General features: G+C 32.4%; 2 protein-coding genes across 2 annotated transcripts; one reads left to right on the top strand and one right to left on the bottom strand.

Moving 5' to 3' along the window:
* The first annotated feature begins 354 nt into the window (after positions 1–354).
* On the top strand, positions 355–7,688 carry Tdc2 (Tyrosine decarboxylase 2). Its single transcript, XM_068773785.1, has 10 exons — positions 355–669; positions 2,586–2,637; positions 2,794–2,864; positions 3,222–3,458; positions 4,493–5,032; positions 5,238–5,427; positions 5,610–5,674; positions 5,865–6,079; positions 6,509–6,589; positions 7,026–7,688. The coding sequence occupies exons 1-10, from the start codon at positions 355–357 to the stop codon at positions 7,138–7,140; spliced, it is 1,881 nt and encodes a 626-aa protein (XP_068629886.1). The 3' UTR covers positions 7,141–7,688.
* Positions 7,689–7,805: 117 nt separating this feature from the next.
* Positions 7,806–13,111, bottom strand: LOC137930522 (methylosome protein WDR77-like). The gene is made up of 6 exons (XM_068773799.1): positions 12,867–13,111; positions 11,139–11,308; positions 10,724–10,897; positions 9,550–9,715; positions 8,630–8,801; positions 7,806–8,007 (listed from the first exon to the last, which is right to left on the bottom strand). Exons 1-6 carry the CDS (start codon positions 12,976–12,978, stop codon positions 7,806–7,808), a joined length of 996 nt encoding a protein of 331 aa, XP_068629900.1. The 5' UTR covers positions 12,979–13,111.
* Positions 13,112–13,300: the final 189 nt, after the last annotated feature.

Raw genomic sequence — 13,300 nt, 5'->3', positions numbered from 1 at the left:
TTTTACTTCATATCTATCTTCACAAACCCATTCTTCTAAAATTTATTACTTCATTCATAATCTTTGATATTTATTTAAAGATTCAATTAAATTATAAGGTAAAATTATTAAACGGTTTTAAGTCGCTATCGCGCTTTACTAAGGTCGTGACTTAAACGCGGGCTAACATACGCGTTGGCGCCCTCCCCGCGAACCGCCGCCCAAGCTCTCAACCAGCGGAGTGCTGGCTGCGTGGCCGTTGAGTCAACCGGAGGTCGTCGTGCCGACACCACAGGCACGTCTTCACCCCTTTGCACAGACCGTCGAGGAAAAATCTTGATAATTTTTCAAGTTTAATAGAGAAAAGCATACGCAATGGACGTTGAAGAGTTCCGAGTACGTGGTAAGGAAATGGTGGATTACATCTGCACCTACATGACGACAATACGCTCGCGGCGGGTTACACCATCCGTGGAGCCTGGGTATCTGCGTGCTGCTCTGCCGTCTGAAGCACCGGAATATCCTGAACCCTGGGATGATGTGATGTGCGACGTTGAGAACAAGATCATGCCAGGAGTGACACACTGGCAACATCCAAGATTTCATGCATACTTCCCATCAGGAAACGCCTATCCCTCAATTCTTGGTGATATGCTGTCGGCGGGAATAGGTTGCATCGGTTTCTCCTGGGTATGTGTATATGTTTTATATAACATAATATACAAATACTGCTTCCAACATTTTAACAAAAATATTATAAAGTATAAATAGTGAGACTTCACTAAGTTAAATTATTAAAATAAAGTATGTAAGTCAAACCTGTCATATTGAGTATATAATTAAAATAGATTTTCTTGTAATAAGACAAAACTTTACATATTAAATTAAAACTAGGAGCAAGCTGTACAAAAAAGTCAATTGCGATTTGTATTGGTGACCTGTCCAGCAAAGTTATTTCTCAATTTTTACTTTGCTAGCTTTATTTATACAAAAAAAACACAAGTGAATATAAAAATATAAAAAACGAAATTTTACTAGGAATATGATGAAACGAGACTAGGTCAGCTCTTCGAGGTTTTTGATTTTGAATGTTAAAGTATATTTAAGTTCAGTAATTTAAATGATAACACGCGACCATGGCTGTAGCGGAAAAGCTTTTATAAACATCGAATCATATGGATGTATTACTGAGAATCTTGATAACTGAAATTGTGTTAATAATTTGCAAGTAGAAAGTATGTAAAAATATCCGAAAACAATTTTAAAAATGGAACTAAGTAATTTGAAAATGGTTTGAAGAGACACTTTCAATTAATGGCCATCCAATTAAATGACGAGATTCGACTGTAGATAACCTAAAAATGCACAGTTCGTTCATAGAATCCCTCTAAAAAACAGCTTTGATATTACAGCGTTATATTCACATTGTTTCAAAACCTTTGTTCAATTTTGTCATGTTTTTTTTTTTATAGAAAAGCGGGCCTAACTGCGGCTATAATGAAAAACGATTTTTTTAGTTTTGTACAATTCAAAAGTTTTAATGGAGGTTATGAAATTAAATTTCGCCTGACAGTTTGTACTATATGGCATATCTTATTGGCCAATTAATAACTTATTTGTAGTTAATATCATACATGTAGTAATTACATACATTTACATTGAACCAACAATATGAAAATATACTTTAAGCGAACAATTACGCTCTGAATTAATTTTATATTCTTATAAAAATATTTTTCGCTTTTTGAGTAACTTAATAAAGTTCATTTATAATATTAATTTCCCTAAACTTTATTTAATTCACGAAATTTATCATAAAAACCTGGTATCATAGGTGTATTTAACGCATTTTCATAGTAAACCTTCGCACCCTACGTAAAATGGGTAAAAAAATTGCAAAAGAAAAAATATTTTAATTGATGTTGTTTTTTAGTTAATAAATAGACAATTTTTCCTAACTATTGTTTAGTATTAAAGTTTCGAATAATTTAATCATTTAGCCATAAAAAAATTATGATTTTATCAATTATTAAATCAAGCTAAAGAAGCAAAAATTTCCAGCGCAATAACAAAAATAACTAAATTCAAGAAAAAAAATACGAAAGGAGACGAACTTTTAATTATAAAGATTTTGCCTAACAGCCCATAGTGAATACTGATGGGGTTAATAGTGACCATCCGTGACTTAAAAAAAGAAAGGAAACTATTAATTTTGATAATAAATTGCTTTTAAATCAATTAATATTAAAAAAAAAAACTACTGACCTGTGGGACATTTTAGGCAGTATTCTAAATTATTAATTGACACTAATTTTGCATTTAGTTTTATTTTTAATAGGTGCATTGATTTGTTACTTTACTAGGTTTTACTTAATTAAAACAGTAAAGTAACTTTTGAAAAGCTGAAACTCACTCAGCTGCTTACTTATTTAAATGGTAATAAGTCCAACCGGTCATGTCATCTTATTACAAAACTCGGTGTAGCACCGCACTTACTATGAAGTAATTCCCTCCTCTCCGTCATTTTGTAGTGTAAAGAAATAGATGAGTACCTCCTGCTGTGTTACATTAATAACAAAATAAAAAATACAAACTATTTCTTTCAGGCTGCGAGTCCTGCTTGTACAGAGTTAGAAATCATTATGTTAGATTGGATGGGTGAGTATCCCAACAGCTAAAAGGGTATTAAAGAAGACGTAAATAGCATCGGTAATCAAAAGAATTATAAACAGCAGTCGATGTTACTTACATTTTACTACTATCATTTCTAAAAGTACTATAGGGAGTAATTCAAATGTTTAAAAATAATTTCAGGCAAAGCAATTGGTTTACCTCCAGCCTTTCTAGCGCTCGAAGAGGGAAGCAAAGGTGGTGGCGTTATTGAAGTAAGTAAAAGTATTATAAAGAGTAATAAAGAATGAAAAACTTATTTTTTTCAACAAACCCGGAAATATACCATATTGATTATGGCTTGCTACATAAATACTTTATTCGTTATTTGTATAAAAGCTCCACTACACGTATATTATAACGTAAAAACGTGACCATATCGGTATATGAAGGAATCGAGGAAAGTATCTGATATCTAACAATCCGTAGAAAGCCTACATGTTGACTGCGTACTGCTGCAAGTTACGATTTATTTGGGATGATTATTATACTCCAGCAGTAAAAGCATAACGTAACAAAACTTTTTTACACATCCAGCGATAAAAATATTAACAACTTTTTTAATCATTTAGGGTTCTGCGAGCGAATGTGTACTTGTATGTATGCTTGCTGCAAGAGCCAACGGTATCAAACGATTGAAACACCAATTTCCCACTGTGGATGAAGGTCTATTGCTAACAAAATTGATAGCATACTGTTCTAAAGAGGCACATTCATGCGTGGAAAAGGCGGCAATGATTAGTTTTGTCAAGATGCGTATTTTGGAACCCGACGAAAATGGTTCTCTTAGAGGCGAAACTTTAAAACAGGTAAGTAACAATAAAATGATAAAAATGTTTTCTAAATTGTTTTAAGAAATGCCTTTTTCAGATGAGCTAAGAATGCGGGTTTAATTTGTGAAAATCATATCTGTTTACCTATTATTAACGTCATATTTTTATTTATTACTTAATTAAAATAATTATTCGTGTTATATTAAAGTATTACTTCACATACTAAAGTACAATTAGTATAGCCGCTTTTAAAAGCACTCGAAATCTTTCCTTTTTCTATGTTTTAAAAGTAAGTATTAAGTGTAATAAATTGTAGCTTCACAACCATCAAAAAATAATATTTAAAGTTGCTAATAAATATTTTACGTAACATCAAAAAGTAATAAATCCTTTATTTAACCGCAAAATTCGAAAATTATATTAAACGTAGACGAGGTATGTTATAGTGGTTGTATGGCGCGGTGAAGATAATCGAGAGATAATTGAAAAGGCGGACGGCGTCGTGATGTTCCGCAGGCACCGCTGTCAGGCGTTTAATGACTCGCCTGCGGATTCCGGAAATACGTGGCGAGCCAAGAGACGATACGGCCGCATTGTGAACCACTTTCTACGACGTAAATACTAAAATTCACGATCCCATTTTTTATAAATGGAGAACGACTTCATTAAGTTCTATTTATATGCTAAGTGTGAAGATGGAAATATATTTATACCTTTTTAAATCAGAATAAGATCCCAAAATTGAAATCAAGTAATATTAAACAAAAGCTTAAGTGTTATCTTTTAAATACGACTAACCGAATGCTCACTTATCATCCTCATACCACTTCAAACAGAGGCTTGTCCTTTTACATTTTTAATTATTCGTCTATTATTATTTAATGTCAACTCTAATAACACGAATATAAACCCTGCTGGTTTCTTGTGGTATCTACTTTTAAAAAATTGTAATCCTTCTTTATAATATTAAATAATTAAAAAGTTATATGTGAGGGTTATGTAGATTAAATTTACTTCACAGTTTTACGTAAAATTTCATTGAGATTAATAAATAAATTTCATGTTTATAGGCTATGGAAGAAGACGAAGAAGCAGGTTTAATTCCGTTTTTCGTTGCTACAACGTTAGGAACAACGTCATCGTGTTCATTTGACAACTTAGCTGAAATAGGACCTGTTGTGCGGAAATTTTCGTCCGTGTGGCTCCATGTTGACGCTGCGTATGCTGGCAGCGCCTTTCTCTGTCCCGAGCACAAGTATCATCTGGCAGGAGTCGAATTTGCTGACTCCTTTAACACTAACCCGAATAAACTGATGTTAACTAATTTCGATTGCTCCCTTCTATGGGTCACCAACCGTTATCTCTTGACATCCGCTCTTGTAGTGGATCCGCTTTACCTCCAACACTGTTATGATCACACCGCTATCGACTACCGGCATTGGGGTGTACCATTGAGCCGTCGTTTTCGATCTCTGAAGCTTTGGTTTATGTTAAGAAGCTATGGCATAACTGGATTACAAAAATACGTACGGCGTCATTGTGAACTGGCAAAATATTTCGAACAGCTAGTAAAGAAAGACGGAAGATTTGAAGTCTGCAATCAAGTGAAGGTGAAACTGGTCACTGTTTTATTTTATTTATGTAATCTTTTTTTGGGTTTTTATTACTTTCGTTTATTATTTAAAATACATTAATGTAATCGATATTATTAATTAACTTTTCTTAAATACTTCGTCGTTTATATCAATGACAAATGGATATTTTGTACACCTTTCTGTTTATGTATATTATAAAACAAAAGGTATTTTGAAACAGTTGGGGCTGGTTTGCTTCCGACTTATTGGAGGACCTGAAGAAAGCGCTCAGCAAGTGGATGAGCAAAACAAGAAGCTTCTGACCATTATCAATGCTTCTGGCAAGATCCACATGGTGCCCGCATCAGTCCGAGATCGCTTTGTCATCCGTTTCTGCGTGGTCCACCAGCATGCTACTCGTGAAGATATCGGTATTGAAATATTGTCCTAACGACTTATTTACATTTACTCTTAATTTTTTTATCTATCGACCTTAATACGACTAACTACAAATAAGAAATGCTTTTTTAACAATTAATACCTTAAGAAAAACATTGCGTTTGATTCTTTAATCGAATAATATTTTGGTGCAATAATTTTTTTTTACTAACAGAAATAGCTTGGGATATTATAACCGAATACGCTACAGAACTATTGGAGGGTCCGGATAAGGAAAGGGTAAGTTTTGAAGTGTAAATAAAATGGTTTTAAAATATTGCCATTTAGAATTATATTGTATGTACTAACATCCTCTACAGTTTCGATTTATGTATGTTTATATCATGAACATTAAATTTTTACATAAATTTCTCTCAATTGCAATTTTGATTACGTATACTAGTAAGTACATTATTCTTTGGTAACTTAGGACTTGAACGAAGAGCGGGCTCGCCGTCACCGCGCAGCGCTTGCGCATAAACGTTCATTCTTTGTGCGAATGGTCAGTGACCCTAAGATCTACAACCCTGCGATCAATAAGACCCCGCCGCCGGTACCAACCACTCCGGCGTCTCCGCCTCCCGCAGCTGCTCCCGTCTCTCCAGACACTCCATCGGAACCTGGAGTTCTGCCGCCTTCTACGCCGTATGTATCGTGTTTTCATAGATAAAAACTTATTGTTATAGAAAAATCGTAGTTTAATCAAGAAACCTCTTCACACCACTTAATAAGAGTAAAGGATAGTGAAGATTAAGAAAAAAGGAAGATCCAGTTACCAAATAAAAATACCTGTGTAACTGTGTATCGGGATTATAATTCACTACTCGTAAATAAAAATGATAATTCAGAGGAATTATCATTTTTATTTACGAGTTCATTAAACAAAAACTTGTAAAGAAACGGCCTTAATCTCTATCCATCTTAAGGGAGGATGTCTTGCGCTGCACTTGTCAACGGACTCCTTCTGAATCTGAAACTCAGCAACCATTTATTTATTCTGCGTGTTATGTAGCTTGCCCATTGGCACTTCAACTTGCCGATATTTATATTTAATAGTGTATTATTAACTTTTAGGAAACAATCTTCTTGGATCAGCTGGCCTCTAGCATTCTTTTTTCAAAGTGTCGATAACGATAACAACGATTTGCCGCTAAGGTGAGTAAATTTAAAGTACTACAAAATTTTACCGTAATTTTTTTTCACCTAAAAATCCGAGGACGCGCATGGGCATCCATTCTTTTGCATAGGACATTTCGCTTTATCATATCTAATGCATACAAAAAGGTGGATAACTTCACATTCTATCATCATATTAGCCGATAGAAGCACATTGCACGGCATGAGCATCTCTCCAAAATTGCCAGGACGACCGGTCTTGCGCTGCCCGCATCCAACGACTTTTCGCGACGTTAACAATGATAAATTATATTAAGCATTGACGCCATTTTGGAATTTTTCATCGTTCACTTTGGTAACCTTTACGACTATCATAATTTCGTCGAAGTCGCGAAAAAGTTCCTTTATGAATAAGAATATGTCACAAGGAATATTCAAATTATATACTGCAGATATATATGTAATTCTGTTAAAGATTTCGACATTTGGACACCATGGTGCGACTGAAAAGTCCAGGTTCAGCAGGACGGCGGGGTTCGTCGCCGTGCCCATCTCCGGAGCGTCGAGCTGCTTCGCCCTCCTCGCATTAACGATCGTTCGCAAACACACACAACTTTAAAAACATCTCTGCCTTCTATTACAATTTTCTTATCACGTTGAACGCTATGTAAAACAATCGAGTAATTCCATATAGGCCACGCAGGTCACCGGTAAGTCATCTCTCACTAAAATATTCAAGCCATGGTCACCCGTAAGCCGCGTAAAAGGTCATCGGTCACGTTTCCGTCAACCAACAAATTACAACTACCAAACAAAACGCACTTAAAAGTGAGCCGCGTGGCCCTGCCCAATTGGGTTTCAAATCTAATAAAAACTTTAAAGTTTTACACCTTTTGCCAAAATTAGACGCTAAAACTCATAATTTTTTTATTTATGTATAAATAACTGCAACTTATATACTTTGGAATGTAAATCTCGATAGTTAACAAATAACATCATTTTGGCTTGGCACAAATGGGGCTCACCGGTGGCTCGTAAAGCATACGTGTTAAAATTTTTAATTGCTCAGTTTACTTCTTCATTAAGTTTGTTAAACACTTAAGACTGCTAAATATGTATATCTTTAAGGTAAAATGTATTCCAGATGCTTGTTATTATATCTTTTTGATTTATTTTGAAATAAACTATTGAAATAAAAAACGCAAATGTTATTTTTAATTTCATGAAAAAATATATTATAAGAAAATATATTTCATTAATTAACATTGCGCTTAAAAAACTCTCCGTTCCATCCAACAGAATATAAAACATTTGTATCATTTGGATCCCAAGCTATGCCTCTAATAAAGCCTTTATGTGTATTTCTGTCTTCATGTGTTACTTTAACATTTGTTTCTTCTGTTATTTCACAGACTGTTAATATTTTGTTGTCACAACAGACAGCCAATTTATTGGATCTGTAAAAATGTACATGATTAATTAATGGGCAATTCAAGACCAATTAATGACTATCCTTAAAATCGATTTTACAATTTTGTATTGAACAAAGAAAAAATTGTTCTTCCTTATCTATATATAATATCTATAAGATTTCCACCTATGTGCAGTACATCATGATATCTCTTTAACCATAAAGCTTGAAGAACTTGATACTTGGTAGAAATATTCTTTTCGCTGAGTAGAGGTCAAAACATGTCAGAAATGGATTTTATGAAATTCCACCCGCATATAGAATTGAGAGGATGTTCATTGTTCATAAAAAAGGCAAATTTTCAAACTATGGTTTTTATAAGTAAAATTTAACAGCCAGAATATTTTTAAAACATGTTGCATATTATCGAGACTGTATTTTATAAAATTACAAAAGGCATTGTGGGTTTTGAATAAGCGCGCTGACTAGGAAGGATTATAATAACACTTCAATATATAAATGAGGACATCATAAGAAATAGACAAAGTTTTTTAATACCCAAAAGTAACAAAATGAGTGTGGCGTGGGCCTTAATATAACTGTATAAAGGAAGACAAAATTTCCTTAATATCAAAGTATTTGGCAAAAAAATAATAAAATGATCATACTCAGGTTGAAATTCAAACTGATGAACAGCAGCAGGAAATTGAGTCAATTTTGTCGATCTTCCGGGCATTCTAACATCCAATAAACTTAAAGTACCAGCGTCATCTCCAAATATTAAACTATTTTCGTCTAACCATTTTAAACAACGAATACCACAGTCATTTTGTAATACATCTGAAAAACAGTTATCAAGTTTATGTTTTTACTCAACATTTTTACTCTGCGAGTATCTTGTATCCAAGAAAAGCCACAGCCAGTTTCAAATCAATGAAGACAATGAAATTTTTGACTTACAATGGTTAAAAACCGACACAAGTCCCAATGTCTAAATTTACACTGGCCTGTGTGATTATAATTCATTTACAAATGAAGAACTCCTCCTGTATACCATTATTATAAACAAGTTTCCTTATAACTCGGTTACGAAAATTCTTTTTATACTTTGGTTTGACATATTAGTCAGTATAACTGGCAATATCAATGAACTGACAACATAATCCAAATAGGGTTTAAACAAGAAGATGTACTATATGAACCTTAAACAAAAAACTACACGTGTCCTGCACGTGACTGCATTGTAAAATGCACAATTATCATCTCAAAGTATTTTTTTTTAAAAAGTGTAATTAATTTTTAATCATATATAAATTTTTAATTATAAAGTAACTTCAATAGTTTCAAGGGTAACCATAGTAGGTTGAAATCTCAATTACAAGGATTCATACATTATTAGAATTATTTTACATCTTTTCACAAACACTGAACATAGCAAAATAACAAATATGTGCTAAGATGGCGTTATATGACATTTATTAATTCCCTCTGGTAAAAAAATGGTATATTAGAGCCTATGATTTACGAAGAAGGCTTTTGACAACAGTGAAAATGTCGGTCAATAAAGAAATAAATTTATTTAACTTACCACAAACTGGTTGGGAAACATTCTCATCCCATAAGCTTATGAATTGATCTAGTGACCCTGTTGCAAAGGTAGTTTGCGATTTGGGTCTTACAGATACAGTATTAACTGCCATTGTATGAGCTGAACTGTAGTTTCTTATACAAATCAAATCATAGATATCCCAAACCTGCGAGAAAATTTTAAAGGAATCATTCGGAATGTGGAATAGTGCTATAGAAAAAAAATATTTTGTTCAATTATATGTGGAAAGAACTACAGTCAACTAGTGTTAAGAATGCAGTGAAAAATAGTGTCTCATAACCAATTATAAAAAAAAGGTTACCTATTACATATAATATAATATTATCTATCATTATATATAATATTATCTATTACATATAAAAGAATGTTTTTAATTCTTTGATTCCAAACACAACAACTAACCAATCAGGAGTAAGTTGATTGAGATAAATTGACTATAGTTGGAACATAAATATCCTTTTTTGGGGGAGGATGCTATAACTTTCTGCATTAGTATATAGGTTAACAATACTAGATTAGCAAGTATTGGTCAATCTTTTATGAGCATTTTAGGTGTTATCCTAAACACAGTGTACATCACTCAGATTGAATGAATGACCCTAATATTGAGTCTGTGCTTTTAACTACGATTAAAATTTTGCCAGTTATAAGTATACCGGATAAAAATTAATATTTTCAGAACAATAATTATTTTGCCATTTGTGTATCCCTTTTTAAACTGATTGTCTAGGATAGATCAGGTAGGAAGCTAACTTAAAATTTTTATTTAAAATTGTCACATATTTGTGAAAATTATTTTCCAGCCATTAAAAAATTAAAAGAATTGCACCCAACATACAACAAAATTTTCCATTTTCATGTTGCCATAACCCTTCTATAAACAGAGGATTAAAATTCATAGTACAATGGCCCGATTTTAGAAAAAATAGCTGTTTTTATCAAACCATATACTCAAAAATATAACTAATGGGTCTAAGCCTTCACATTGGCTTGACGGTGTTTTATAGGAAACATCTTTATTTGAAGAACTATAATAAATTAAAACATTTTAAATATACTATATACCTATACTTTTTTAAAAAGGGCTTACTAGAATGCTTTTTAAAATCAAATAGTAATATTAAAAGTTTTATGAGACAGTAAAATGGTAAACCTTCACACTTCCATCTGCACCAGTAGTAACATATTCTTTGCCTGGTTGCAAACAGTCTAGAGAAAGTACAGCATCATCATGTTCAGCCACGGATAACTCTTCATCCCATTGTTTCCAAACATCATCTTGCATAGTCCATATACTAACAGCACCACTGTCCTCACATAAAAAAACCTGGAAACAAGTTTAAATTTGATGAGTTTAAGTTTGAGTTTGAAAATTGAAAAAAAGTTTATTATATATTCCAATCTGATCACCAAGTATGTTTAGGTCAACGCAAACTAATAAATCTGTGTTCACAAAAAAGTACAAGAATAAATAACTAGTAAAAAATTTAACATACATTATTTACAATAAGGAGGAAAAAAATATTACAAGATTAAATATAGAATCATGATTGCAAATTAACAATTACTCTATCAGAATTCTCCACAAAACATCCAACCGCTGTACCGCTAGTTAAGTTGATATTTTTTCTTTCCAAATTAATACAATCCTCTTCCTCTGCATCCTTTTTATATATATTTGCTCCGCCATCCCAATAACGGCCAGATAATTCTGAACACCCAATAAGCACTGTGCCATCTGTAATTAAGAATGAAATCAATATTTGGATTTTAATATTTATTAAAAAAATAATACATAGTAATCTCTGTATACAAGTTTAAATTATAGTAAATGCAAAGGTTTTTTATGATCTTATAAATTTAAAGTCCAAGTTTAAAGATTTCCTGTTTCCTTTATTAAACTTCTATGATTTTATTAAAAAGCAAATTATCTGGCACTGCAGCAAGAACCTCACCACATTTGTGTTATGAAATAAAGGCACTTGCAGTAGAGCTCATATTCAACACTAGCTTTTCATAGCAGTTGGAACCGTTTTCCTTCTGTGCCTCCATTTCTATAAAAATATATAGCATAGGGCACATTAGAACCTGACTCAGTGGTGCACAAATCTGCTGGGTTACAGGTGATGTGTGCAACTTCATTGATCTAAGTTCACAGAATGGAAAGGTTCTTAAAATAATAAGAAAAGTTACCAGCGCAACCACATTATTCAAAAAGTGTTTTAATAATTACATTGTCCAAGTACACACATACCACAGAATGTGTGTAGTTGGACAATACAAATGTATGTGTAAAGAATGTATGCACATAGTGCTAGATCTGAAGCTGAAACTTCTTGACGGTCAAGGGGAGGTGTGGGTCCCTTTCTGACAGCCCTTGCTTTATGTGTGACAGAATGACAGATTCAGTTCTTCCCATAAATATACCTTAACTTATCTAAATCGATTTGGTCTTAAAAAGTTATAAAGGGAGAGGTTATATCATTGTAAAAGTAAAGAAAAGGGAATGACAACAATACAATGTAATGTAATTGTAAAATTAAATGTAACTTAATTATTTTGCCACAATTAAATTAGATAGTTAATCCATTTTAACAGTTATTTCAATGTACATCTGTCAAAAACTTTACCAATTCATTTGTACATTTTGCAATTCTGTCACAATTTTTTTTTAAATAAGGGTAAATGGGACAGGGAACTATTTGCAACAGAGGTAGTCTTTTATAAAGATCTCTTACTACCGTTTATTCTTTTTGCTACCTGGTATGTTCCTAAATCCATCACTAATACCATTATCATCATCTCAGTCATAGTAAAACTGGACATAGACCTACCTCATTGATTTCCAATAAGACATGTAGGAACCACTCTTAACTCTTCCTTCTTGTATAGGATCTGAGAGCAATGCTAATCAATATATGTTTACAATAAGGTCATGGAATCCAGGAAAAATAAATTACATCATAAAATAATCAAAATTATTTTCTGTACCTGCTAACTATTATTCACAGATTCAACTATGCTTTGTTTATCAGTAAAAGTGAAACAAACACTGTAAGCAGGTACTTCCTAGAACTAATTAAGAGACCAAATAAAGATGACAAGAGACTTTTATTAATTCTCATTAGGATTGAATGAAAAATTATAATCCAGTATTTGAGAAATCAAGTCTGGCCTTGGGACAAATGAGGTTAACAGTTTTTTCCTACAACCCACATTTATTCTATCGTTTTAATTTTGAGATATCAGTTATATATTTCTTTTTCTAAACTATAAAAATAAAACATGATACTGACCTGAATGAAAGCGAATGTAATCCAAATAGGATAACGTTCTAGTTCCCGTTGTATCTGTTCTGTACACTTCAGCATTTAAATGGGGTGGTACAATTTTGTTACTATTCTCCATAGGAAAATTTAAAATATTTAAAGAAAGAAAGAAAAGAAAGGTAACTTGAATTTAAAAATATATTAGTTTAAAATAATACAATTATATTCGTGAGAGAGACAACAAAACAAATATGAAGAGTAATTGTTTTTTATTGTCTCTTATGAAAAAGGCAATGGATAAGAACTCATAAAGCCAAGCTTTTGGAATCTTCAAATTTATTTGACGGTTAATTGAACATTAATTTATGGCGACATATTTTTCTTGACAATGCTAGAAAAGTGTAAACAAAAATTAGTGTAATTATTAATACAGGAAAAAGTAAAATAAAGATATTTTTAAC

Source organism: Battus philenor, unplaced genomic scaffold, assembly GCF_028537555.1.
Source record: "Battus philenor isolate CCGP_79_NKW_IND1 unplaced genomic scaffold, ilBatPhil1.0.hap1 SCAF_6, whole genome shotgun sequence".
Classification (NCBI taxonomy): Eukaryota; Metazoa; Arthropoda; class Insecta; order Lepidoptera; family Papilionidae; genus Battus; species Battus philenor.
The sequence above is the reverse complement of the archived record's forward strand: the minus strand, read 5'-3'. Positions and strand labels throughout refer to the sequence as shown.

What these genes read in the sequence shown, in the direction of transcription:
- Tdc2 (XM_068773785.1), top strand. Translation starts at nt 355, where the DNA reads ATGGACGTTGAAGAGTTCCGAGTACGTGGTAAGGAAATGGTGGATTAC. An exon ending in AAGGTGGTGGCGTTATTGAA is followed by an intron (nt 2,865 to 3,221) that starts GTAAGTAAAAGT and finishes TTAATCATTTAG; the next exon opens with GGTTCTGCGAGCGAATGTGT. An exon ending in AACAACGATTTGCCGCTAAG is followed by an intron (nt 6,590 to 7,025) that starts GTGAGTAAATTT and finishes ATTCTGTTAAAG; the next exon opens with ATTTCGACATTTGGACACCA.
- LOC137930522 (XM_068773799.1), bottom strand. Translation starts at nt 12,978, where the DNA reads ATGGAGAATAGTAACAAAATTGTACCACCCCATTTAAATGCTGAAGTG. An exon ending in TTGTGGAGAATTCTGATAGA is followed by an intron (nt 10,898 to 11,138) that starts GTAATTGTTAAT and finishes ACTTGTTTCCAG; the next exon opens with GTTTTTTTATGTGAGGACAG. An exon ending in CAGTTTGAATTTCAACCTGA is followed by an intron (nt 8,008 to 8,629) that starts GTATGATCATTT and finishes ACATTTTTACAG; the next exon opens with ATCCAATAAATTGGCTGTCT.